This window comes from Geotrypetes seraphini, chromosome 15, assembly GCF_902459505.1.
Source record: "Geotrypetes seraphini chromosome 15, aGeoSer1.1, whole genome shotgun sequence".
In the NCBI taxonomy this organism is placed as follows: domain Eukaryota; kingdom Metazoa; phylum Chordata; class Amphibia; order Gymnophiona; family Dermophiidae; genus Geotrypetes; species Geotrypetes seraphini.
In genome coordinates, this window is record NC_047098.1 from 45,041,355 (window position 1) to 45,066,880 (window position 25,526).

General features: G+C 44.6%; 1 protein-coding gene across 9 annotated transcripts in view; it reads left to right on the plus strand.

The window, feature by feature from the left end:
- Nucleotides 1-25,526, plus strand: part of BRIP1 (BRCA1 interacting protein C-terminal helicase 1) — a 354,698-nt gene that overhangs the window by 143,317 nt on the left and 185,855 nt on the right. For all 9 annotated transcript variants that reach the window (XM_033922791.1, XM_033922782.1, XM_033922790.1 and 6 more), the window contains 4 exons: nt 4,368-4,522; nt 5,653-5,818; nt 16,151-16,291; nt 24,030-24,191. In XM_033922791.1, the coding sequence (XP_033778682.1) occupies nt 4,368-4,522; nt 5,653-5,818; nt 16,151-16,291; nt 24,030-24,191 (624 nt within the window). The remainder of the gene's footprint in view (nt 1-4,367; nt 4,523-5,652; nt 5,819-16,150; nt 16,292-24,029; nt 24,192-25,526) is intronic.

Here is a 25,526-nt window from a genome sequence, read left to right on the forward strand (position 1 = left end):
ACGCCCCCTAGGGTCGCGGGGATCCCATGGGGACGCCTCCGAGGGTCGCGGGGCTCCTGCGGGGCTGGATGCTCAGTCTTCTATCCAGAACGCGGCTCTTCCTTCTCCCTACCTTCTCTGCTTGCAGCACAGAGCCGAACGGAAGTCTTCCCGACGTCAGCGCTGACGTCGGAGGGGAGGGAGGGCTTAAACAAAGCCCTCCCTCCCTCCGACGTTAGCGCTGACGTCGGGAAGACTTCCGTTCGGCTCTGTGCTGCAAGCGGTTCGAGTGGCTACCAAGGGAGAGGGGCGGCCCGCCCCTTCCCGGTTGCAGCACAGCCGTCCAGGTTCCCTTACTTTTGTGGCACTTCCCCGACCGACCGATAACAGCCCGGGTCCGACAATCCTCCCTGCCCTGTAGCCGCGAATCTAAATTACCTTCTTACAGCAGCTGTAAGAAGGTAATTTAGATTCGCGGTTAAGGGCAGGGAGGTTTGTCGTACCGGGGCTGTTGTCGGTCGGTCGGGGAAGTGCCACAAAAGTAAGGGAACCTGGACGGCTGTGCTGCACCCGGGGCGGTAGAGAAGGAGGGGGTGAGATGGACGCTGAAAGGCCATGGTGAAGACAGGAGGGGGGGGGAAGGACTCTGAAAGCACTCTGAAAGCACTTGAAGACAGAGGAGGGAGAAGGAGGCTGAAAGCACATGGGGGAATACAAAGGGGTGGAGAAGGACGCTGAAAGGCCATGGGAAGGGCGGGGGGGGGGAAGGACTCTGAAAGCACATGGGGAAGACAAAGGGGTGGAGAAGGACGCTGAAAGGCCATGGGAAGGGTGGGGGGGGGGAGAAGGACACAAAGGAAATGAGGAAGAGAGAGTAGGGAGAAGACGCTGGCAGGGAAGAAGACAGATGCCAGACTATGGGGGGAGCAGAGAGAAGAAGATGGGTGCCAGACCAATTTGGAAGGGGGAAGAAAGGGAGAGGCACAGAAACAGAGCAAATGGAAGATGCAGAAGGAAGAGAGATAGTGGATGGAAGGAATTGAATGAGAACATGAGGAAAGCAGAAACCAGGCAACAAAGGTAGGAAAAGAATTCTATTGCTTTAGTGAATTAATTAAAATTGTTGAAATAAATTCTGATGTTCTTTTAAGTTTTATTTGTTGTGCAGAAGGTGTGCGGAAGAAGGGGTAGTCTTATACGGCGAGTATATAACAAACTCTATATTTTAACTGTAAAAGTTGGGGGGTCGTCTTATACGCCCAGTCGTCTTATACGCCGGCAAATACGGTAGATTTATTCTGACAGTTGGATGAACATGTATGAATAAATTACTAGTAAAGTAATGAGTTTGTTGAGCTTTGGAGCTCTTTATATTAGTGCTAGTTGCACACAGCAGGTTGGTTCATTGATACATCTATGTTGCCAGTTCATGCTAATTATTGTTCTTTTTCATGAGTTACAGAGTAGAACAGAAATGTATGATATATCTGGGAAGTTCCCCATGCTCCTCCTCCTGTTAAAGTAGATTTTGATTGCTTTGGTACAAACTGAAGAGAGCAATATACTCCACTGGTGGAAGGAAAACATAAGAATAGCCTTACTGGGTTAGTCCAATGGTCAAGCTCAGTAGCCCGTTCTCATGGTGGCCAATCCAGGTCTCTAGTATCTGGCCAAAACCCAAGGAATAGTAACATTCCATGTTACTGATCCAGATCAAGAGGAGCTGAAAGATGTGATTGGCATCCTTCTGCAACAGTTTGCAAGCACAGATTGATCACCTAACGTACAGAAACGTACGTGTATATTAACAGAAAGAAGATTATCCAGGTAAGAACCTAATCTTTAATTTTAGCTGAATTTAATTTTAACTTTTTCACTGTTGGCCACTCTTGCACTAAAGTAAAACTTTCCTGAATACAGGGAACTGATGATGAAAATGATGTGAATAGAACCAAAATATGACAAATCTTATGCATGAAAGATTGTAAAGTATCCATCACTATATTAAAAAGTACTGGTGAGAGCTGCAATCCCTAAGGGACCCCCACATTTCAATTTCCAACTTCCAACCATTTCATTATTCCATTTTACTGAATACTTCCTTTCTGTAAGGAATCCTTGAAACCAGCTCAATAGATGGCCAGAGATTCCCATCAAGTTTCAAGTTTATTTTGTTATACCGCCAATCAAGCACTCTAGGCAGTATACATGCATATTTAAAAGCAGAGCATGGGTGATCAGGGGTCTAATAAATACAAACGTTAGACAGAGACATTGTATGGGAGGTAGGTAGGGAGAAACTAATTACAGTAGATGCCTAATAACCAATACAAACAACAAAAAGGAATGATATGATAGGAAGGGGGAAAATGTCTGCACAAAAGAAAAACTAGAAAGATGAAAGAAGAAGAAAAAAAATTGGGAAGGGGAAGCTAAATAGCAAAAGCATCTTTAAATAAAAAAAGTCTTAAAATTAGATTTAAAGATGTTCAGGTTATCTTCCTTTCTAAGATAATTCAGAAGGGCATTCCATAAATTGTGGGCTGTAACAGAAAAGATTGTTTTCCAGGAAGTATTGTAGAATATGTTGCGAACTGACGGAACCGTGAGGTTTTGATCTGCTGAGTGGAGCGATCTGACTGGGGAGTATGGTATTAGCAGACGATCGATGAATTCTGATGTGTTTAGAATGCATTTTAAATGTTAACAGTAGAATTTTGCAGATGGGTAATGGGGAGCCAATGGGTGTTTTGAAGTAGAGGTGTGACGTCATATTTCCTTTTCTTATGAATAATTTTAATGGTGGTATTTTGAATAATTTGAAGTCTTCTAATCTCCTCTTGAGTAATTCCTTGGTATTGGGAATTACAGTAATCTAGATGGGAGATTTCTAAGAATGGATTAGAATATTCAGTGATTGGAGTTCAAGAAGAGTGGCAATGGACCGTATCATTTTTAATTTGAAAAAGCATTTCTTGACAGCTGTGCTTATCTGATGGTTAATAGATAAAAATATCATGGTTGATCAGATCAAAGGCTGAACTCCAATCAAATTGTAGCATAACCAATTTGATTACCTGAGGCTAATTGATGATGAATTTTATACTATAATGCCCCCCAGTAAAGTTTCTGTGCTGAATCCTTTACTAAAAGCTGATTGAGTTATCACAAGTAAATTATGGAATTATAAGTAGAAGGACAGTTGATCTGCAACTACACTTTTTATGATTTTAGCAAAGAGTGGCATACTTGCTACTGAGTGTTACCGTATATACTCAAATATAAACTGGGATTTTTGGGCTCAAAAATTGGCTTATTTTTTCATGTACATGATCATCTCCCCCTTCCTCTCCTTCACCCCAATTCTTCCTCTTTCCTTTCTTTCCCCCACATGTGCAGCATATTTCATCCCCTCTCACCCATCCCCTTGTGCCTTCTCTCTGCAGCATCTTTCTATCTCTCTCCCCTGTGCAGCAGAACCCTTGCCCAACTTTTATCCTTCCTTCCCTCGATCCCTCAGGCAGCAGAACCCTTGCTCAGCTTCTATCTCTCCCTCACTCCCATCCCTCATGCAGCAGAACCCTTGAGCACCCCCTGCCGAGCAGCCGTTCCCCCGCTGACCCTCCCATCCTTCCATCCCATCTGAACTCCGCCGACCGCGAGCCCTACATACCTCCCTCCAGAGTAGCGTTGGGCCAGCAGCACTCTAAACAGGCTGCTTCACAGCCTTCTTCCGCCAGGGCCTTCTGTTTGCTGCATTACTGATGACATTATCAGTGATGCGGCAGAGGGAATTCCCCGATGAGAGAAGGCCATGAAGCAGCCTGTTTAGAGTGCTGCCAGCCCAACGCTGCACTGGAGGGAGGTATGTAGGGTGGATGAGAGGGAAGGATGAAGGTTCAGCGGTGGTTCGGCTACGCGGCGGGGGAAAGCGCTGCTGTCGGAGAATCCAGGGACTAGGGCTTATTTTCGGGGAAGGTCTTATTTTCAGGGAAACACGTATTACTTCTCCTCTCCCCCATTTTAATCCCTCACACATCTCCATTATCCCAAAATCTGGCGTCCAGCAGCTTGAAAAATTATTTTATATTTCAAACATTTTTATTGAGAAGATGTAACAAAAATGATACCATCTAGCTAAGCTATATCATATCTTATATCAATTTTAAACAAATTCCTTTACCTCCCCCCACACTGAAATCCTCTATTTCCCTATTTCTCTCATTATAATGGTGAAGCCAGAGAGCCTTGGTTATTATAGCTCGTGCCTTTGAAAAATTATTTTAAATAAAATCCTGGATAGTAGATGCAAGTTGAATGACACACATTTTATTTTTCTTGCTAGTTTGCTTTGAGTTCTTCTCTAACATGAACTTTGAATTTTGCAGAACCATCTTGCTGCAGTGATTGAAAAGGAAGAAAAACTGGCTTGGAGGCATGGTGGAGAGCTAATAATTCAGTTACCTACTGTCAGTCCCCAAACACAATTTATGCTGAAAGGGCTCTTTATGGTGTTCACATATCTCTTTAAAGAAAACAGTAGGTCAGTGAAAAAGCATATATTGTTGCACTTAGGGAACTGCTTTTGGTTCTAAATCTTCTTAGATGCTGGAGCACGTTCACCATTATAAGGTTTCTTTTTGTAGCTAAAATCATGCTGGTGTTTTTTTGGATTTGTATGGGCCCACAAAAGCAGTAACGTTTGGCCTGGAGGAGGAGCCTAATGGTTAGAACAGTGGGCTGAGAACAATGAAAACTAGAGTTCATATCCTGCTTCTCCCAATGATGCTCGTTATGACCTTGGGCAAGTTGTTTCACCCATCATTGCCTCAAGTACAAACTTAGATTGTAAGCCTTCTGTGGGCAGAGAAATATCTGCTATATCTACGTGTTGCTTGCCTTGAGCTTGCACTGAGGTATGAGTTAATCCCTCTCACCCACCAAAAACTGCAGGCCTAAAAGTCTTGTGGTGGTTCCTCTGCTTGCTCTGGTTTCCATAGTAACAGGAAACCTATGCAAGAGGCAAGGCCATTGAAGCATCCATCAGTGCATAAAGATTGTAGGCCCCATTCTTACTTTTTACTTCTGGAGTTAATGCTGCTGTTGAGTCTGAAATGAGGATGGATAAGGATTTGGATGGGAGCAATTTGAGTGATACGTCTTACATTACATTACATTAGTGACTTCTATTCCGCCTGTACCTCGCAGTTCTAGGCGGATTATAAAAGAGCTAACTGGACATTTCCAGGAAAGTTACAATTTTGGGTTACAAATGAGATGAGATAGCTGGATATTTCCAGGAGATATTGCAAATTAGATAACAAGTAAAACAACTGGACATTTCTAGGCAATATTACAAATTAGATACTTCTGGGAATTTTCTTGGGGATAGAAAATAGGGATGGAAGCATACCTCCATTCATTGCCAGTTGGTATCCACATGATAAATGCAGGTCTAGTTATTAGATTTAGCATGATTAAAATCTCTAGTTCCGTATAGATAAATTAGTGCCTTGTATATTTGTTTTTGATTGTATCAAGCACCGTTTTCTTTTTGTTTGTGACATAAATTTGACATTTTGTTTTTGTTTGTGACACATGTAAATGTAAGAAAATCTGGTTTAAAATTGCAGGATATGAAATGATGCGAAACTTACTTTTTGCTCATTTTAGGTATGCAAATGACTATAGAGTTGCCTTACAACAGACCTACACCTGGACAAATAGAAAAGAAATTCTTGATGAAAATGGATTCTTTGCCCGTCCTAAAATCAGAAAAAATATCCGACAGAAAACTGCAGTCCTGGTGCTGAACTTCTGGTGTTTAAACCCAGCTGTGGTAAGTCAGGTTGTATAACCAATTTACAATTTTAACTCGCATAGCTTGAGAAAGATAGTGGCTCTTAGACATTCTGGAAAACTCTTTGTAACTATAAAAAATAGTCTCTACATTACAGAACACAAACTCATAAAATAACAAGTAAAAAGGCTTAATGTTTAAGTGTCTTATTAAATGCAAAGTGATGCACATTGGGAAGAATAACACAAATCATAGTCACCAGATGCAAGGGTCCACCTTGGGGATCAACACCCAAGAAAAAGATTTGGGTGTCATTGTAGACAATACACTGAAACCTGTGCAATGTGTGACAACGGCCAAAAAAGCAAACAGGATTCTAGGAATTATTAGAAAAAGGATGGTTAACAAGACTAAGAATATTATAATACCTCTATATTGCTCCATGTTGTAACCTCATCTTGAGTACTGCGTTCAGTTCTGGTCGCTTTATTTCAAAAAAGATATAGTAAAACTAGAAGTTTCAAGTTTATTAGGTTTTTATATACCACCTATCAAGGTTATCTAAGCGGTTTTGCAATCAGGTACTCAAGCATTTTTCCTATCGGTCCCAGTGGGCTCACAATCTATCTAACGTACCTGGGGCTATGGAGGACTGAGTGACTTGCCCAGGGTCACAAGGAGCAGCACGAGGTTTAAATCACAATCCCAGAGTGTTGAGTCTGTAGCTCTAACCACTGTGCCACACACTTCAAAGAAGAGTGACACAGGATAACAACGGGGATGGAACTATTCTCGTATGAGGAAAGACTAAAGAGGTTAGGGCTCTTCAGGTATGAAAAGAGACGGCTGAGGGGAGATGCGATTGAAGTCTACAAAATCCTGAGTGATGTAGAACAGGTGCAAGTGGATTAATATTTTACTCCATCAAAAATTACAAAGACTAGGAGACACTTGATGAAGTTACAGGAAAATACTTTTAAAACCAATGGAAGGTATATTTTTTCACTCACAGAATAGTTAAACTCTGGAAGCATTGCCAGAGGATGTGGTAAGAGCGGTTAGCATAGCTAGTTAAAAAAAAAAAAAAGATTTGAACAAGTTCTTGGAGGAAAAGTTCATAGTCCGCTATTGAGACAGACAAGGAGGAAGCCACTGCTTGCTCTGGATTGGTAGCATAGAATGGTGTTACTATTTGGGGGTTTTGCCAGATACTTGTGATCTGTATTGGCCACTGTGAAGACAGGATATTGGGCTATAGATGGACCATTGATCTGACCCAGTAATGCTATTTTTATGTTCTTACGAAAGGGTTTTCCAGTGCAAAGGGTACAGTAGGTTTGACATGTGAGTTCCTTTCCTTCCAACCAGGAGGATTTACAGAAGGCATCATCTATATTTTTCAACACTGCCTCCTTGTGTCTCTAGGAAATGACTCATCTCCTCAGTTTTTCTTTGTGCATGTGAGATGAGAAGGTGTCTTTTGTTCACTTCTGTATCTCCTTTCTTATTTTTAGGTCTTCATCCAACCTTTAAGGCATCTAGTGCTACAGAAGTTTGCAGAAATCCTGGAACAGTTCTGCATGGCCCCTTGTTCATCCAGTGGACTATAACAAGTGCCAGCTGTGTCCCTCCTCCACCATATAGTGTCTATATGGCACTAAGGTTGCTCAGATCCCAAATGCAGACCATGCGTTTGATCATAGCACCGAGGAACTTCCTAGCCTTGCTGGATTCGATGAAGGTTTCTCAGGTTTCATGTACTGGAAAGACATTTCCAATTATCAGAGCTCCCTTTCGGGTTGGCAAAGGTGCCTTGCACCTTTATAAAGGTGATGGTGGTAGCTGCAGCCACCTGCACAAAGCAGGAATTCAGGTTCAACCACGTTAGGGTGATTGGCTGATCAGAGCTCTGTCCAAAGTCAAAGGTTTCCAGGCAGTGGCACAGGTTGTACAGCTCCTGCAGGACCTGGGATGGATTATCAATTTCTGGAACAGTCATCTGGACCTAGTCCAATTTCGGTAGTATCTAGGTATTCTGTTTAGCATGTCAAAAGGCCTGTTTTCCTTCCAGAAGTTTCAAGTTTAAAGTTTCAAGTTTCAAGTTTATTAAAAATTTTTGATTAAACGCTAGGTCATATTTCAAAGCGATGTACAAAGATATTTAAAATATAATTTCAAAAACAAAAGAGAAAGACAACAATACAAACATTACCATGCAATAATGCTAGGTTATGTTACATTCAACAGTACAAGAGAAACCAGGGAAAAGGGGAATGAACTACAATATAATAAAAAAGAGGGGGAAAGGCAAAAACAAAAGGGGAGGAGTTGAATTAAAAATTAAGTAAATAAAAACCGAGAATGACTAAAAAAGAAGATTAATTAATCGAAGCATGCAAACTGAAGCTAAGATGCCAGATTTTCGAAATTCTAGTGATGCCGACTCTTAAGGCTTTGCACTACCTGCAGTTGCTGTGGTCCATGGTAGCAAAAGCTCTTCTTCGTACTTGTTAGCGTGCGCTACTATTCCACTGGTCTCTGCAAATGGATTCACTCCAAAGGCAGTTACCCTGGACAGTGGAAGTGCATTAAAGTCTGCGCTGGTGGCTCTTGGCGGAGACACTGTTCAGGGACTTACTCTCCGTAGTTCCTTATAGTTCCTATTGGAATCTCAGGTCACGTTCTCAATTGGTTCCACGAATTCTTGACAACAAGAACCTCCAAGGTGTTCAAGGAGGACACTACCTCTTACAGCTGGGACAACCCTTGTGGGGTCCCACAAGGCTCCCCCTTGTCCCCCACCCTATTTAACATATACCTTGCCTCCCAAGGAAACCTCCTGCAGAATTTAAAGCTCAAATTCTTCATCTACGCGGACGACATCACCATAATCATTCCGCTCTCTTACCTTACCTCAGAGCTTCTAAACTCACTATCTTTCACCCTAAATCAGATCGAACTCTGGATGACAGCGTTTAGACTAAAGCTAAACCCAGAGAAAACTAAATTTTTCTTAGTATCCCCAAACGACAAAATCAAGGAAACTGCACTACATGTTAACGGTCTAGACCACAGTTCTTCAACCGCCGGTCCGCGGACCGGTACCGGTCCGCAGGAAATTTTTGCCGGTCCGCGCAGGACCGGCAAGATTGACTCATTTGAACTTCCTGCCGGTCCGCGCAGGACCGGCAAGATCAGCATCTGAAGTCTGCGCTGGGCCGGAGAGATCTTGGGGAGCCTCCGACAGTGGCTTTCTCCCCTCTCTGCAGCTCTCCTTTACTTCCCAGCGCAGCGATTCAGGAAGGCAGCCTCGGGGCTTTTGCTGAGTCGCGGCTGCCTCTGATGATGCAACTTCCTCTTTCCTCAGAGGCGGCGCGACCCAACAAAGGACCCGAGGCTGCCTTCGTGAATCGCTGCGCTGGGAAGTAAGAAGAGCTGCTGGGAGGGGAGAAAACCACTATCAGTCTGGGAAGCTGCTGGGCAAGGAAAAAAGGGACAGCTGCTACTGGATAGGGAGAAGAAGGAGAGATGCTTCTGGGAGGGGAGGAGGGAAAGGAATCTGGGAAGCTGCTGGGCAAGGAAAAAAAGGGACAGCTGCTACTGGAGAGGGAGAAGGAGACGGAGAGATGCTTCTGGGAGGGGAGGAGGGAAAGGAATCTGGGAAGCTGCTGGGCAAGATAAAAAAAGGGACAGCTGCTACTGGAGAGGGAGAAGAAGGAGAGATGCTTCTGGGAGGGGAGGAGGGAAAGGAATCTGGGAAGCTGCTGGGCAAGGAAAAAAAGGTACAGCTGCTACTGGAGAGGGAGAAGGAGAGATGCTTCTGGGAGGGGAGGAGGGAAAGGAATCTGGGAAGCTGCTGGGCAAGGAAAAAAAAGGGACAGCTGCTACTGGAGAGGGAGACGGAGAGATGCTGCTGGGAGGGGAGGAAGGGAAGAGAGTTACTGCTGGACAGGAGGAGGAGGGAAGGGAGAATGAAAAAAGGAAGGAAACAGCTGGCAGAGAGATTAGAGGAGGGGAAGGGGAGACACAGGCATGAGAAAGTAGAGAGATTGATGATAGGAAGGGGTCAGCAGAAAAATAAGCAGAGGGACAATGATGATAGATCTGGTGTAGGAGAGATAAAAATGAAGAGAGCAGTGAAGCTGGAATGAATCATGTAAATAGGAGAGAGGGGCACAAGCTGGATGGAAAGGGGAGAGGGACATAGAAAGAAGACAGATACCATATGGAAGGGGGAGAGGACAGATAGTGGATGGAAGGGGCAGATGCTGGATTGAAGAGACAGAGAGGGCATACTGTGGAAGGAAGAGAGTGAAAAAAAGATTGAAAGCAGAAACCAGAGACGACAAAAGGTAGAAAAAAATAATTTTATTTCTATTTTGTGATTAGAATATATCAGATTTGAAATATATATCCTGCTAGAGCTGGTGTTAGACATAACTGGGGACTGCAAAACCCAGGCAGTGCTTCTTTAGCTTTCAGCTGGCTTAGGGCGCTCTCTGACCAGGGGGCAGTTGCCCTAGTTGCACTCCCCTAAAACTATTCCTGTCATGTGTTACTTCAGTATTCTGTTAGCATGATATTTCTGTGTAGCATTCTGTAATAATTTGGCTTGTTCAGTCTTCTTGATAGTAGAGGGGATATATGTGAAGGGGAGGGGAGACAGGGGTTTTGTTGATCCTTGCTCTGAATTATTTGTATTTATAAAATGACAATTCTACAGAATATTGTTTCTTTTTATACTTTAATAAAATACATTCAATATAAAATCATAACTGAGGCTTGTGTGGATGGGATCAGATGATTTGTGGGGACCGAGCTCGCGGAGATGGGGCGGAAACGGGATTTTTAAATTTTAGTCCTAGTAGTTTGCCGGTCCACAAAATAATTCTTTTTTTTCTGCCGGTCCACGGGTGTAAAAAGGTTGAAGAACACTGGTCTAGACTACTGTATTGAGCAATCCTTAAAAATACTAGGAGTCACCTTAGACAAGCATCTCACATTGGAGAAACACACTGACCTAGTGTTTAAGAAAAGTATCTCAGTGCTCTGGAAACTCCGCACCATTAAAAAGTACTTTGACGACACCTCCTTTTGTCTGCTGGTCCAAGCTTCTATTCTTAGTGTCCTAGACTACTGTAACATCATTTATCTAGGCGCCTTCAAGAAAATCACTAAGAAGCTGAGATTGGTCCAAAATACCGCAATCCGCCTTATCTTTGGCCTGAAGAAATGGGAACACATATCCCCTTTCTACCACAAGTTGCACTGGCTGCCATTCGAATCCAGGGTCCTATTTAAGTTCTCTTGCATCTGCTACAAAACCGTATCTGGTATGTCACCAGACTACCTTTACCCCCACTTCAACCTAAACTATAATAATAAGAGCTCCCGCAGAATAACTATGTTCGCTTTTCCCTCACTGAAATCGTGTCATCTTAAAAGATTCCTCGAACGAACCTTCTCTTTTCAAGCGGCCAAACTAAATTCATGACTCGCCCAAATTATACTTGACGCCTCTTCATACCTCCACTTTAGAAAAAAGCTCAAAACTCTACTTTTCAATGGACCAAATCCTTAATGCCCCCCTCTTCCGCATTAATCGTTCCCCCTCGCCACACTAGAAAAATAGAAAAACAGATCAAAATCCCTTCTTTGCAACTGAGCAAATCCTTAACCCTCCCCTCCCCCTCCTCAACGCTTCCCACCTTCTCCTTGTTGCCCCCCCTCTCATCTAATATGCTCTATTCCCCCTTCTCTTAAATCCAGTTGTATTCTCTTACAGTACTTACTGTATATGCTCTGTATTAGCCCTTAACCCCACCCAAATTGTCAATGTAAACAAGTTTTGACCTTTCGATTGCCTTGCTATGTTCCTCCTTGTTCAATCGCACTGTATGTAATTCATCTATTTGTTGTGAACCGCCTAGAACTCCCTGGGTATGGCGGTATACAAAAAAATAAAATAAAATATAGGTGATACTGACAATAGATGCTAGTCTGGTAGACTAGGGAGGTCATTGTGAGGGTTGCTCAGTTCAGGGCCACTGGATATCCTCTCAGAGGAGCTGGTCCATCAACAGATTGAATTTGAGAGCCATTCGGCTAGCACTGCAGGCCTTTGAAAAGTATCTAGAAGGCAAAGCTGTCGGGGTCATCTCGGACCATGCCACAGTGGTGGCATATGTCATCAGACAGGCACCAGGAGTGTTGAGTTAAAATTGGAGGCCCAATTGTTGTTTAATTGGGAGGAGGCTAGCATAGAAGCTGTCCCAGAGTGTTTTCAACAAAATTATGAAGTGCTGGGGAAGACCAGCAATCGACCTGATAGCATACCTTGGTACTTCAGATGGTAATTCAAGTCAGGAAGTGTCGGTGTAGATGCCTTGGTCTTCCCTCTGTGGCCAACAGTAGGCCGAATCATTTGAAGAATTGCGACCCATCTTGGATCTGTGATTATAGTGGTGCTGGATTGGCTGCATTGGATATGGTACACAGATCTAGTACAGCTACAACGGGATAGATGTCTCTGGCTGCCCTTAATGCCAACATTTCTGTCATGGGGCCCAATCATCCTGGAGGATCTGGAACACTTTGGTCTTTCTGCTTGGCTCTTGAGCACTCAACCGTAGCACAGAAAGAATACTCGAAGGGAGTCATAACTATCCTTCTACAATCCAAGAATCTGGCGACTGTAACGGCTTATGCTAAGTACTGGAAGACTTTTCAGCGCTGGTGTCATGGTCAGAAGGTAAAGCCGTACACAGCTCCCATTTCCGAAATCCTGTCGTTCCTTCAGGATGGCCTCAAAAAGATCCTTGTGGTTGGTTCTCTCAAAATGCAAGTAGCCATCCTCCCATGCTTTAGAGCCCGAGTGGAGAAAAGGTGCTTAGCTCCCATCCAGACATAGCTAGATTCCTGAAGGGAGAGTTGCAGCTGCATCCTCCCATGCGACAACTATTCCCCATTTGGAATCTTACTATGGGTTTGCAGTCCCTCTGTAAAGCTTTATATGAACCCCTACAGAATGCAAAACTGATGGATCGTACAGTCAAGACAGTTTTCCTAGTGGCGATTGCCTTGGTGAGAAGGTTTTTGGAGCTCCAGGCTCTATCATGCAGGGAGACCTTCCTCAGATTTACAGAGATGGGCATGTCTCTATGCTCGGTGCCTTCCTTGCTACCAAAAGTGGTCTCAGCCTTCCATGTAAATCAGAAAGTCCGGCATTCCATGCCACAGGCATAAAAAAAGGACAAAGTCTTGGCTACTGGATATGAGGAGAGGTCTTCTCCATTATCTCAAGATGCAAACGAATTTTGTCTTTTCGGCCATCTTTTTGTATTGACCAACCTTAGCAGATGGGGAAAGTCTACCTTGAAGGCATCCATCTCCAGATGGATTTGCATGGCTATCTTGCTGTGTACATTGGCTGTGATAAACAGCCGCTGATTGCTTTGAAAGTGCATTCCACCAGAGGTGTAGTTTCTTCGTGGGCGGAATCCTGGGCAGTTCCACCCAAGGAGATCTGTAGAACATCTACATGGTCCTCCCTCTATACTTTTACAGTTTTACAGAGTGGATATGGCAGCAGAAATGGACACCGCTTTTGGGTTCTCGGTGCTTGTAGAAGGCTTATCTGCCCTGCCCTAAACTTAGGTGACTGCCTTGGTACATCCATATGTTAAGTCTGCACCATTTGCACTGGAAGAAAAAGTAGGTAAGAGCAGATAGTGTAGCTGGTTTTAAGGAAGGTTTGGACAAGTTCCTGGAAGAAAAGTCCATATTGAAAAAGACATGGGGGAAGCCACTGCTTGCCCTGTATCGGTAGCATGGAATAATGCTACTCCTTGGGTTTTGGCCAGCTACTAGTGACCTGGATTGGCCACCGTGAGAATGGGCTACTGGGCTTGATGGACCACGATTGGTCTGATCCAGTAAGGCTATTCTTATGTAGGTTCTTGCCTCAATAATCTTTCCACTATAAGGGTACAGTAAGCTTGACGGCTCGTCCTGTCAGGTGTTAAGTTAGAGCCTGCTGTCTACCTCGGACATATATGGATGTCTCCAGAGGCTTGTCTTTGAATGACCAAGAGAAAATGAAGATGTTTAATGTACTTCTGTTAAACAAGTAAGAAGAATTATCGGGTGGCTCTAAAGCAAAATCTTTTGCGAGAGGCTATATGAGCTGCATAAATGTTAATGCTGGTTGCACTCAGGTTGGTTGGTTCCACTGTTGTCTCTAGGGTGATGAAAGAGCTTAAGGAGGAAATAGCAGAACTACTACAGCAAGTTTTTAATCTATCACTGAAAACAGGCGTGATCCCGGAAATTGGAAGATAGCCAACGTTACACCCATCTTTAAAAAGGGGTCAAGAGGTGACCCGGGGAACTACAGACCGGTAAGTCTGACCTCAGTTCCGGGGAAAATGGTGAAAGAACTGATAAAAGATACGATTGAGGAGCATCTAGAAAGGAATAAACTTATGAAAACAAGCCAACATGGCTTCTGCAAGGGAAGATTGTGCCTAACGAACTTATTGCACTTCTTCGAAGGAATTAACAAACGGATGGACAAAGGGGACCCTATTGACATCGTATACTTAGACTTTCAAAAAGCCTTTGACAAGGTACCCCATAAACGCCTACTTCGGAAACTGAAGAACCATGGTGTGGAAGGAGACGTACACAGATGGATCAGGAATTGGTTGGCAGGTAGGAAACAGGGTAGGAGTGAAGGGCCACTACTCGGACTGGAGGAGGGTCATGAGTGGTGTTTCGCAGGGGTCAGTGCTTAGACTGCAGCTATTCAATGTATTCATAAATGATCTAGAAACAGGGATGAAGTGCGAAGTAATAAAATTCGCAGACAACACCCAACTATTTAGTGGGGCTAGGACTATAGAGGACTGCAAAGGTTTACAAAGGGACCTGAACAAACTAGGGGAGTGGGCGATGAGATGGCAGATGAAGTTAAATGTAGAGAAATGTAAAGTCTTGCACGTAGGAAACAGAAACCCGAGATACAGCTACATGATGGGAGGGCTGTTATTGAGTGAGAGAACCCAAGAAAGGGACTTGGGGGTAATAGTCAACAAGACAATGAAGCCGTCGGCGCAATGAGCAGCAGCCACTAAGAAAGCGAATAGAATGCTAGGTATAATCAAGAAGGGTATTACAACCAGAATGAAAGAAGTTATCCTGTCGTTGTATCGGGCGATGGTGCACCCACATCTGGAGTACTGCGTCCAATATTAGTCGCCATACCTAAAGAAGGATATGGTTATACTCGAGAAGGTTCAGAAGAGAGCGACACGTTTGATAAAAGGTATGGAAAACCTTTCATACACCGAAAGATTGGAGAAACTGGGGCTCTTTTCCCTGGAAAAGCGGAGACTTAGAGGGGACATGATAGAGACTTACAAGATCTTGAAGGGCATAGAGAAAGTGGAGAGGAACAGATTCTTCAAACTTTGGAAAACTACAAGAACGAGAGGCCATTCAGAAAAATTAAGAGGGGACAGATTCAGAACCAATGCTAGGAAGTTCTTCTTCACCCAACGGGTGGTGGACACCTGGAATGCGCTTCCAGAGGGCGTGATAGGACAAGGTACGGTATTGGAGTTCAAGAAGGGTTTGGACAGTTTTCTGAAGGAAAAGGGGATAGAAGGGTATAGATAGAGGGTTACTGTACAGGTCCTGGACCTGGTGGGCCCCCGCGTGAGCGGACTGCTGGACATGATGGACCTTCTTATGGTTCTTATAACGGTCCATTGATGGTTTAATTGTTCTTGTTACAAACTGAGGATTTCAGCATTACCCAGGGACACAAGGGGGTGGAGTTCAAAAATATAGATGATGCTTTCTGAAATCCTTGTAGTTGGAGGAAAGGAACCTACATGTCACTTGTCAAGTCTACATTACCCTTATATTGGAAAGAAGATTATCAAGGTAAGAACCTAATGTTTCCTTCTTACAGAGTCTGGACAGTTAAAACTGCCTTGTTTCGCAGTTGTTACACATTTGGTTTGAGATGGCACCTTTTAGGTTACAAAATACAATGCTAGCTGCAGTCATTTACTGAGACTCTTATTTCTACTCTCGTTGCAAAGAGGGAAAGTGGTTATGATGAAACTTTTTAATTGACTGTCTTTGATAATTGTACAGGTTGCAAATACAGTATTACTAAAGACACTGTTTTCATAATTTAAAATTTGTTTTTATAGTACAACAATACTCTTGCTTTCACAAACTGAATCTAATAAGTTTTTATAAGAATAATCCAGAGTAAAAATAGTTATATTAAGTATCTTCTTTGTCATATTGTTTCTATTTTAAAATGACTTCCTTTGTCTTCCCCTCACTTTTTTCAAGGCTTTTTCTGAAGTTAGTGGTAATGCACGCTCAATTGTTCTGACATCTGGCACTCTGTCACCAATGGAATCATTTTCTTCTGAACTTGGTGTAAAGTTTTGTATCCAGCTGGAAGCAAATCATGTAATTAATAAATCACAGGTAAATGCTACAAGGCATCTTGTGCATCCTCAAGATCAACAGGTTTTTTATTATATAGATTTCAGTTAAGATTGTCAGGCTGTACAAGTTTGTGGGTACCTGTTAATCATGGTTTTTGTATCTAACTTTTCCCTTTGAAACTTGTTGTGGACAGAAGTGGACTTAGGCTCCTCTTCTTTGTGTATACACTTTTCCCATAGAAAACAACATGCCTAGATGTCAAAATACAATAATCTGTATGTATTGTTATCTTCCACCAACATAAACATTTCTCCAGGAACAACACTTCTAACATAGCTAAAAGTACAAGTTGTGTGGAACAACTTTCTCTGAAATGAAGTAAATACTTTAATTGGGGGAAGACAATTTTTAGATATCCAATTTACACATGTAAAATTGCTCTTTCTTTTACTGCCAGGCCAATCCAGCAAATGGGTTTTGTTCCCCTTCCAGAAGATGGAGACAGAAAAGACCACCACTTTTCTAGTAGTTTAGATGGTGAATGAACTAGATTGATGCAGCAGGATTTGGCCTTAGACCAGGGGTGTCAAAGTCCCTCCTCGAGGGCTGCAATCCAGTCGAGATTTCAGGATTTCCCCAATGAATATGCATGAAATATATTTGCATGCACTGCTTTCATTGTATGCTAATAGATCTCATGCATATTCATTGGGGAAATCCTGAAAACCCGACTGGATTGCGGCCCTCGAGGAGGGACTTAGACTCTCTGAGTAGTCACAGTTAAGTTGCTCTTCTTGTTGAGGTAAGCACAGGCAAAGAGGAAGCAGTAGTGGATCCTTAAGCTCTCAAAACACCAGACCTTATGTCTAAGTAAGCTAATTTTTCAATTGGGACATCTTGTCTTCCCCTCTTTCTACCTGGCTTCTTTCTCTCCCTCCCTCCTTCTCTGACAGGAGGAGAGATTAAGGGTACCTAGAACAACAGAAAAATTAGTGGTCAGTGGTCTTCGTTGTAAGGTGTATGGGGACAAAATTAAAGATCTCAATAATGTATACTTTGGAGGAAAGGCAGGAGAGAAGAGATATGATAGAAACATTTAAATACCTTCATGGCATAAATGCTCATGAAGCGAGTCATTTGAAAGGAAGCCTTGGAATGAGAGGGCATAGGATGAAGTTAAAAGGTAATAGGCTCAGGAGTAATGTAAGAAAATACTTTTTTGACAGAAATGGTGGTAGATGCATGGAATAGGCTGCCAGTAGAGGTGGTAGAGACAAGAACTATATCTGAATTCAAGAAAGCGTGGAATAGGCATGTGGGGATCTCTTAGGGAGAGGAGGAGATAATGGATGCTGTGGATGGGCGTACTGGATGGGCCATTTGGACTTTATTTGCCATCATATTTCTATGTTTCTATATTGACTGGGGGGACAGGGGTAAGAGAGATGCTGTCTGGGGTAGGGCAGGAATGAGAAGGATGTTGGCTGGCTGGGGGGGACAAGAGCGAGAGAGATGATGGCTGGGGGGACAAGGGTGAGAGAGAGGCTGGCTGGGGGGAAGACACAGGCTCTTTGTTTTCTCTACTATAAATTAAATGAAAATACTGAATTGTACTGAAATTCTACATTGTAAACCAAAAATAAACCCAATCCCCTGCTATGGTCAGCATAATTTCTACAAAAATGGTTAAATATCAATCATTTTTGGCATAGAGAAACTTAATTGTATTCTGAATAATCCTTCAAAATATTTTTAATCTTGGGAATAGTAAATGGTTCCCATGGGACTAGTTTGACTGCTTGAACATTTTGTGCCATGTGAATAGTTCTTGGCTTCCTACTACCATCCTTCTGACCAATTAAATCTGACTGTCTTAAGAGGTTTTAAAAAGTTGTCCAAAGTGCATTTCTTCCAATGTTTGGTTGGAAAGTCCCCCAAATTTTTATTTGACCTGTTTTGTAGAATGCTGACTATAGCAGGTATCTGGATTTTGGGGGATTCATTATATATCCTGGCCTTTAGTTGTATAAATGCTGTCTCCAACTCTAGAGATGCAGAGAGAAGTTTTACGCTGTTCAACTTGATATCTTTTCCTAGAAAAAAGTCACTAAGTGAGAAAAACGTGAAGGCTCTTTGTCTTCAGTAGTATAATTTAATGAAAATATACTGAATTATATTGAAATTCTGGATAATAATTAGCCAAAAATGTTGTTTAAATGTTGTCAAATAAACTTGCAGAATTTTGATTTTTTTTTTTGTGCAGAAATTTGTGTTTTCACAAGAGCAACTAGAGGCTACTTCCTGGATATGGCTGAGAGAGGAAGGTGGAGTAGTTTGTGGGACCTAGTGGTTGTACAGCTTTATTTGCAGGGAAATAAGAGAGTTGTGGGATTAGCCACCCTTCTTGCAGCTTCCACTAGAAGATGATCCACCTCAGAATTCACAGATCAAGTGGCTGCCATGTTAGAGCCAGCTATGGCGGCAAATACTACCACTGTTGCAGATGCATATGGCCTAAGAAAGACTGGAGTAAAGGGCCATTCATCTGGCCTTGAATGGGATTCCTTCTACAGTTTCAGGGAGCAGTAATGCTGTGTGCAGCTATAGTAGATAATGTGAGTGAACAAGGTGGCATCAGGAACTCCCAGGTGATGAAGAGAAGCTATGAGTTTGTTTATCTGAGCTAAAGGAAATATCCGAATGATCCATACAGCATGCATAGTGAACAACCTCTGGATGGGTCCAACTCTGGCCATGCAAGATGCTGATGTTTTCCCACCGTGGCCTCTCATCTTTTTTTGGTTATCCTGTTAGTGCTAAACTGGCCAAGAAAGCTTTAATAGGTAGATCTAATGAGGCTGAAGACAGCTCCTTTTCTCCAGAGATCATTTATGTCAAAGTCAAATTCTTTGAATGACCTAATATAGTTTGCTCTAAGAAATTGCCCTCGAGAGGAAAGTGTTGAGCAGGAGATATTCCCTGGTAGTTCTATCCATATCTCTAAAAGTATGGGAGAAGTTGACTTTGCTAGCCTATGTACAGTTCTGGAGTGTGTCCACGTTACCAGTTTTACTCTGGACTTATTCCATTTTGGACCTTCTTCAGATTAGTTTGAAGAAAGGCCTGGTTTTGAATTCTTTAAGGGTTTGTCTGTTGCAGTTCACTATAATGTTGCTCATTTTCTCAGAAAGGTAAAATGTTTGTTCACCTCTCATGCAGGTCATTCCTCCCTAAGGTGATTTTGGTACTGAGAGTGTTAGTGATCACCTTGTTTGACACATTAAGACAGCTGTCAAATAGGAATCTTTTGTTGAAGACTTTTTGGTATGTATGTCCTGTAGAGATCTGTTTCTGACTTTAAAAGGCATTTGACAAAGTCCCTCATGAAGTACTGTTTAGGAAATTAAAAAGTGGGATAGGAGGCAATTCTCTTTTGTATATTGGAACTTGGCTAAAACCTCTCTTTCTTGTACAGTCCTGCCCTGTTCCTGGACAAGTGGGTTTTGCATCTCATGTAGCCAGACTGCTTGTAGGAAGGTTCATTTATATACTTTTATGCCTTTTACCTCAAGGAGTGCCCTCAGGAAGCCAGTTTGTATAAAAGCAGACAGTCACCTGTAGAGGACAAAGACAAAAGAGAGGGGTATGGGGAAACTCCCCAACAAATCAGTATAATCTGCTCGCAACATAAAAGATCATAACAATTGAAACAGTTAATGAAACAGTATAAACCTGAAATAAACCATGCTATTAGGAGACACAGCCCGCACAAACGAAATGGGGTGCTACGTCTAGGGACTCCCAAAGCAAAGTGCAAGCATATCTTGATGGTACACTTAGGAAGCTGGTCAGGAACCAGAAGTCCAGCTCACCAGTACCGTATTTTCACGCAAATAACACGCACCCGTATAAAACGCGCACACGAATATAGCGCGCAGAAATCACGATGATTTGCACAAAAACTTTGATATACCACGCTCACGGGTATACCGCGCATGCTGCCCGACGCTCCTTTCGCCCGCCCTGACTTTCCGTGCGCTGTCCCGACTCTCCGTTCACCCCCCCTGACTTCCGTGCACTGTCCCCCCTTGAAGGTCTGTCCCCATCCTGAAAGCCTGATGCCCCCCCCCGACGTCCGATACATCCCTCCCCCCCCCCCCCGAAGGACCGCCGACTCCCCAACAATATCGGGCCAGGAGGGAGCCCAAATCCTCCTGGCCACGGCGACCCCCTAACCCCACCCCGCACTACATTACGGGCAGGAGGGATCCCAGGCCCTCCTGCCCTCGACGCAAACCCCCCTCCCCCCCAAGAACCTCCGACCGCCCCCCAGCCGACCCGCGATCCCCCTGGCGACCCCCACGACCCCCCCACCCCCCTTCCCCGTACCTTTGGTAGTTGGGCCAGAAGGGAGCCCAAACCCTCCTGGCCACGGCGACCCCCTAACCCCACCCCGCACTACATTACGGGCAGGAGGGATCCCAGGCCCTCCTGCCCTCGACGCAAACCCCCCTCCCCCCCAAGAACCTACGACCGCCCCCTAGCCGACCCGCGATCCCCCTGGCGACCCCCACGACCCCCCCACCCCCCTTCCCCGTACCTTTAGTAGTTGGCCGGACAGACGGGAGCCAAACCCGCCTGTCCGGCAGGCAGCCAACGAAGGAATGAGGCCGGATTGGCCCATCCATCCTAAAGCTCCGCCTACTGGTGGGGCCTAAGGCGCGTGGGCCAATCAGAATAGGCCCTGGAGCCTTAGGTCCCACCTGGGGGCGCGGCCTGAGGCACATGGTCGGGTTGGGCCCATGTGCCTCAGGCCGCGCCCCCAGGTGGGACCTAAGGCTCCAGGGCCTATTCTGATTGGCCCACGCGCCTTAGGCCCCACCAGTAGGCGGAGCTTTAGGATGGATGGGCCAATCCGGCCTCATTCCTTCGTTGGCTGCCTGTCGGACAGGCGGGTTTGGCTCCCGTCTGTCCGGCCAACTACTAAAGGTACGGGGAAGGGGGGTGGGGGGGTCGTGGGGGTCGCCAGGGGGATCGCGGGTCGGCTGGGGGGCGGTCGGAGGTTCTTGGGGGGGAGGGGGGTTTGCGTCGAGGGCAGGAGGGCCTGGGATCCCTCCTGCCCGTAATGTAGTGCGGGGTGGGGTTAGGGGGTCGCCGTGGCCAGGAGGGTTTGGGCTCCCTTCTGGCCCAACTACCAAAGGTACGGGGAAGGGGGGTGGGGGGTCGTGGGGGTCGCCAGGGGGATCGCGGGTCGGCTGGGGGGCGGTCGGAGGTTCTTGGGGGGGAGGGGGGTTTGCGTCGAGGGCAGGAGGGCCTGGGATCCCTCCTGCCCGTAATGTAGTGCGGGGTGGGGTTAGGGGGTCGCCGTGGCCAGGAGGGTTTGGGCTCCCTTCTGGCCCAACTACCAAAGGTACGGGGAAGGGGGGTGGGGGGTCGTGGGGGTCGCCAGGGGGATCGCGGGTCGGCTGGGGGGCGGTCGGAGGTTCTTGGGGGGGAGGGGGGTTTGCGTCGAGGGCAGGAGGGCCTGGGATCCCTCCTGCCCGTAATGTAGTGCGGGGTGGGGTTAGGGGGTCGCCGTGGCCAGGAGGGTTTGGGCTCCCTTCTGGCCCGATATTGTCGGGAAGTCGGCGGTCGTTCGGGGTGGGGGTGCGAGTGGTCCTGCCGGGGGGGGGGGGGATGTATCGGACGTCGGGGAGTCGGCCGGGCAAGAGGGCTTGGGCTCCCTCTTGCTCCGATCGTGGATGCGGGTGCGGGTGGGAGCGCGTGCGAGCGGTCGTTCGGGGTGGGGGTGCGAGCGGTCCTGCTGGGGGGGTGAATCGGGCGTCGGGCGGGGTGGGAACTATGTTTTAAAACTTTGGTATACCGCGCTCACGCATATAACGCGCGAGGGGTATGCGCGGTAGGTAAAAACGCGTATAACGCGCGCGTTATATGCGTGAAAATACGGTACTTATTAAGGTAGAGTCCAGGAATAGAGCATTGATTTACATGGTTAGTGGAGGATAGGAGTGCCTAAGCCACTGTTCTTTGATTCTCCAGTGCTGCTGGTGGCCTCCTCTGTACTTTTCTTTTGCCACTGTCCATCCCCCCTCTGAAGCAACTTTCTGTTTTCATTTGGGCAGACCGCTGCAAAGGAATTGTGCAGAGGAGACCACAGACAGCTCAAGAGATTTGCTTTTGCGTCAGTGACCCTCTTTGTAGTTTTTGTGGTGGAAGGGGGGGGGCTTTGGAACCAGGTGGAAGAACATTTGGGGGAAGAAGAAGGGAGCGATGCTGAATGGGAGGGGCAGAGAGAAGAGGAACAGGGGCTCATGGATGGAGGGGAGAGGAAGGAGATGGTGGCATATGGAGGGAAGGGGAAGAGATGGGGCACATGGATGGATGGAAGGGGAAGAGATGGGGTACATGGATGAAGGGAAGGGGAAGAGTTGGAAAGATAGATTTGAGATGGAAGCAGAAAATGGAAGAAAACTGAATATGAAAATCAGTGCAAAAAGTGAAGGAGCACAGATGGAACAAGATAAAAAAAATAAAATCACCAGATAACAAAGGTAGAAAAAAATGGTTTTATTTTCAATTTAGTGATTGAAATAAGTCAATTTTGAAAATTTACATGTTTTTTTAAAATATTTTGGACTGTTCAGGTAGAAGTGCATTTCTTTCTTTTTTGGGGGGTGTGTGTGTACTGTTTGCAGAGTCTGGCACATTAGGGTTTCGTTTGTGTACAATAGTACTTTTAGTTTGTGGGTTTGTATCTGAAAAGGTTTTTTTCTGTTTTCTGCATGTGTGACTGAGGCCAGGTGTTCTGGTGAGGATAGAAGTCTGGAAACTTTGGCTGGTGTTGCGGCCTCAAGTAGGAAAATATTTGTTGGATCTCCTTTAGCTTTATTGGACTCAAAAAAAAAGCCCCAACTGAAAAATTAGTGATTACTTATGGCATGATCCCTGAAAACTCGTATACCTAAATTTCTAACCTCAGTTTATATTTGAGTCTACTTTTTTTCCCTACTTTTTTTTTTTTTTGGGGGGGGAGGAGGTTACCTTGGTTTATATTCGAGTATATACAGTTGTTGAGGAGATTGCTGCACATTCTCAGAACTTTGCACTCAGCTCCGAGATCTGGGAGAGCTGTTCTATTCTGGCAACATGCACTGACGTTACCCACTTCTACCATATGCCTGATCAGTCCTGTTGTTTATGGAAAACATTTGTTACAGGAGACCAACAGATCAATATGTTGTGTAGATTAATGAATCAATATCTCTAATGCATTTTGAACTTTAATTTTACACAATGTGAAAAATGTGCAAAGATGTATTTTATTTACTTGGATTTTGCTTTCATCTTTTTAATAATAGTTCAAGGAAAGTTACATTCAGGTACAGCAGGGAATTAATTATCTCTAGAGGGCTCACAATGTAAATTTGTACTTGAGCCAAACAGAAGAATTTGTACCCTGACTTCTCTGTTTCTCAGCTCCCAGCTCTTACCATTAAGATACTTCTCTGCTCTAGGTATGAAGATTTTTACAGTGCACTGTGTAACTTTCACCTTTGCCTTCTGAAATATTTTTGAAAATTCTCCCCATTCCTATTACAAGCAGGCTTAATTTTTGATTTGTTATTTATTTTAGTCTGTTCTGTTAGGTATATATAGCTCCTTTACCATGTACTATATTGAAAAATATATATTTTCCATTTATTATCTTATCTTTGCCAGGCCTAAGGCCAAAAAGGACTTCTAGGATCTAAATAACAACCATACTTATATCTGGCAGGTTTGGGTTGGCACCATAGGGACAGGTCCTAAGGGTCGAAAACTATGTGCCACATTCCAGTATACAGAGACATTTGAATTCCAGGATGAAGTGGGAGAACTTTTGCTTTCTATATGCCACACTGTAAGCCATGGGGTGCTCTGTTTTATGTCTTCATACAAGGTAAGGGAAGCTTAATGCAGGCAATCAGTTTTCCTTGAAATGTATATGGTAAAAATGATTTGCCAAATGTCGGATAGATTGTGTTTTAAGTGAGCATTGAATATCTGGCTATCACTTTGTAATAATTTCTATTGTATTGAACTCAGATTCTGTTACATCCATGCAGGAGTTCATACGTATGGTGATCAATCCATTCCTGCAAACTGGACTTGCAAAAGTGTGAATACTTAACAGTTTTGAACACTTTCCACAACTGTGCAGAGGTATTCTGATCTGCTATGCTTAATTTTGTTTTTCTTTTCGGACTAAGTGTTTTTCTGAGACTTTGGTGCCCTGATACTCTATTCTTTGGGATCCTCTGCCTGGGAAAGAACGCAGGTTCTGCTAAGTCAGATTACAGTTCTGCAGGGCAAACCTTCAGATGGACCTAGGGAGCCAGCCTGCTATGTGTCTTCGGGGCTCTGGGTCCATTCCCCTGGGAGCCAGCTCGCCGTCTGAGTTTCTCAGTGGCTTGAGTGCAGGCTGTAGGCACCCTGTGTAAGAACCCTCAGTGTATTAGGGCGCCAGTTGCGTAGTTTGCCTACCCCCGTCGTGCTGCGAGGTTCCATAGGGGTGGAGGTTGGGGTCAGTCCGACTGGCAGCTGAAGATTTCTGGGTTTGGAGTTGGATTGGGAAGCATCTGAGGCAGAAAGTCCTTTCCTTTTCTCCAGCTGCACTAAAATAACTGACAGGCAGGCTCCTCAACAGAACTGTGAGTACAGCCCCATTATTTCCTATGGGAAAATCAAGGTGGGTCTGAAAATCTTCAATTTGAGGATTTCTAAGGTTAGGTTTAGATCTCCCACCTCCAAAACCCCCTTTTCACTGATTTTGAATTTTTAGTTAAGTCTCCGTGAGCCATTTTTGGTGCAATTGTTCTGTCATCAGCCATCTTGGATGTCAATTGATCTTTTTTCAAAAGCCTTTAGCTGCCTCAAAATCCATCTATTTTGATTTTGATCGACCGGACATCATTACTTGTAAAAATTATGCCGGTTGTTCGTTGGCGGAGCGTCCGTGTACCGCATGCTGCAGCACATTTGAGGGAGGGGTGGGAGCTTCATGCTTAGCTCCATCCATGTTCTTTAAGGCTGTTGAATCGCTGTGGGTCTGAGAAATGGGTACAAAGTCCCATCTAGATTCCCTATCTTGCAGTGACGTAAAGCAGAGGCGTGTGGAATCTGCCGAACCCACAAGAGCCCAACCAGAAGTTCTGCAGGCTTCATATGCTTCCCTTATATAAGGCTTCTCCCCAGAATTTGTAAATCTGATGTGGAGAGCCTTTCTGACCAGACC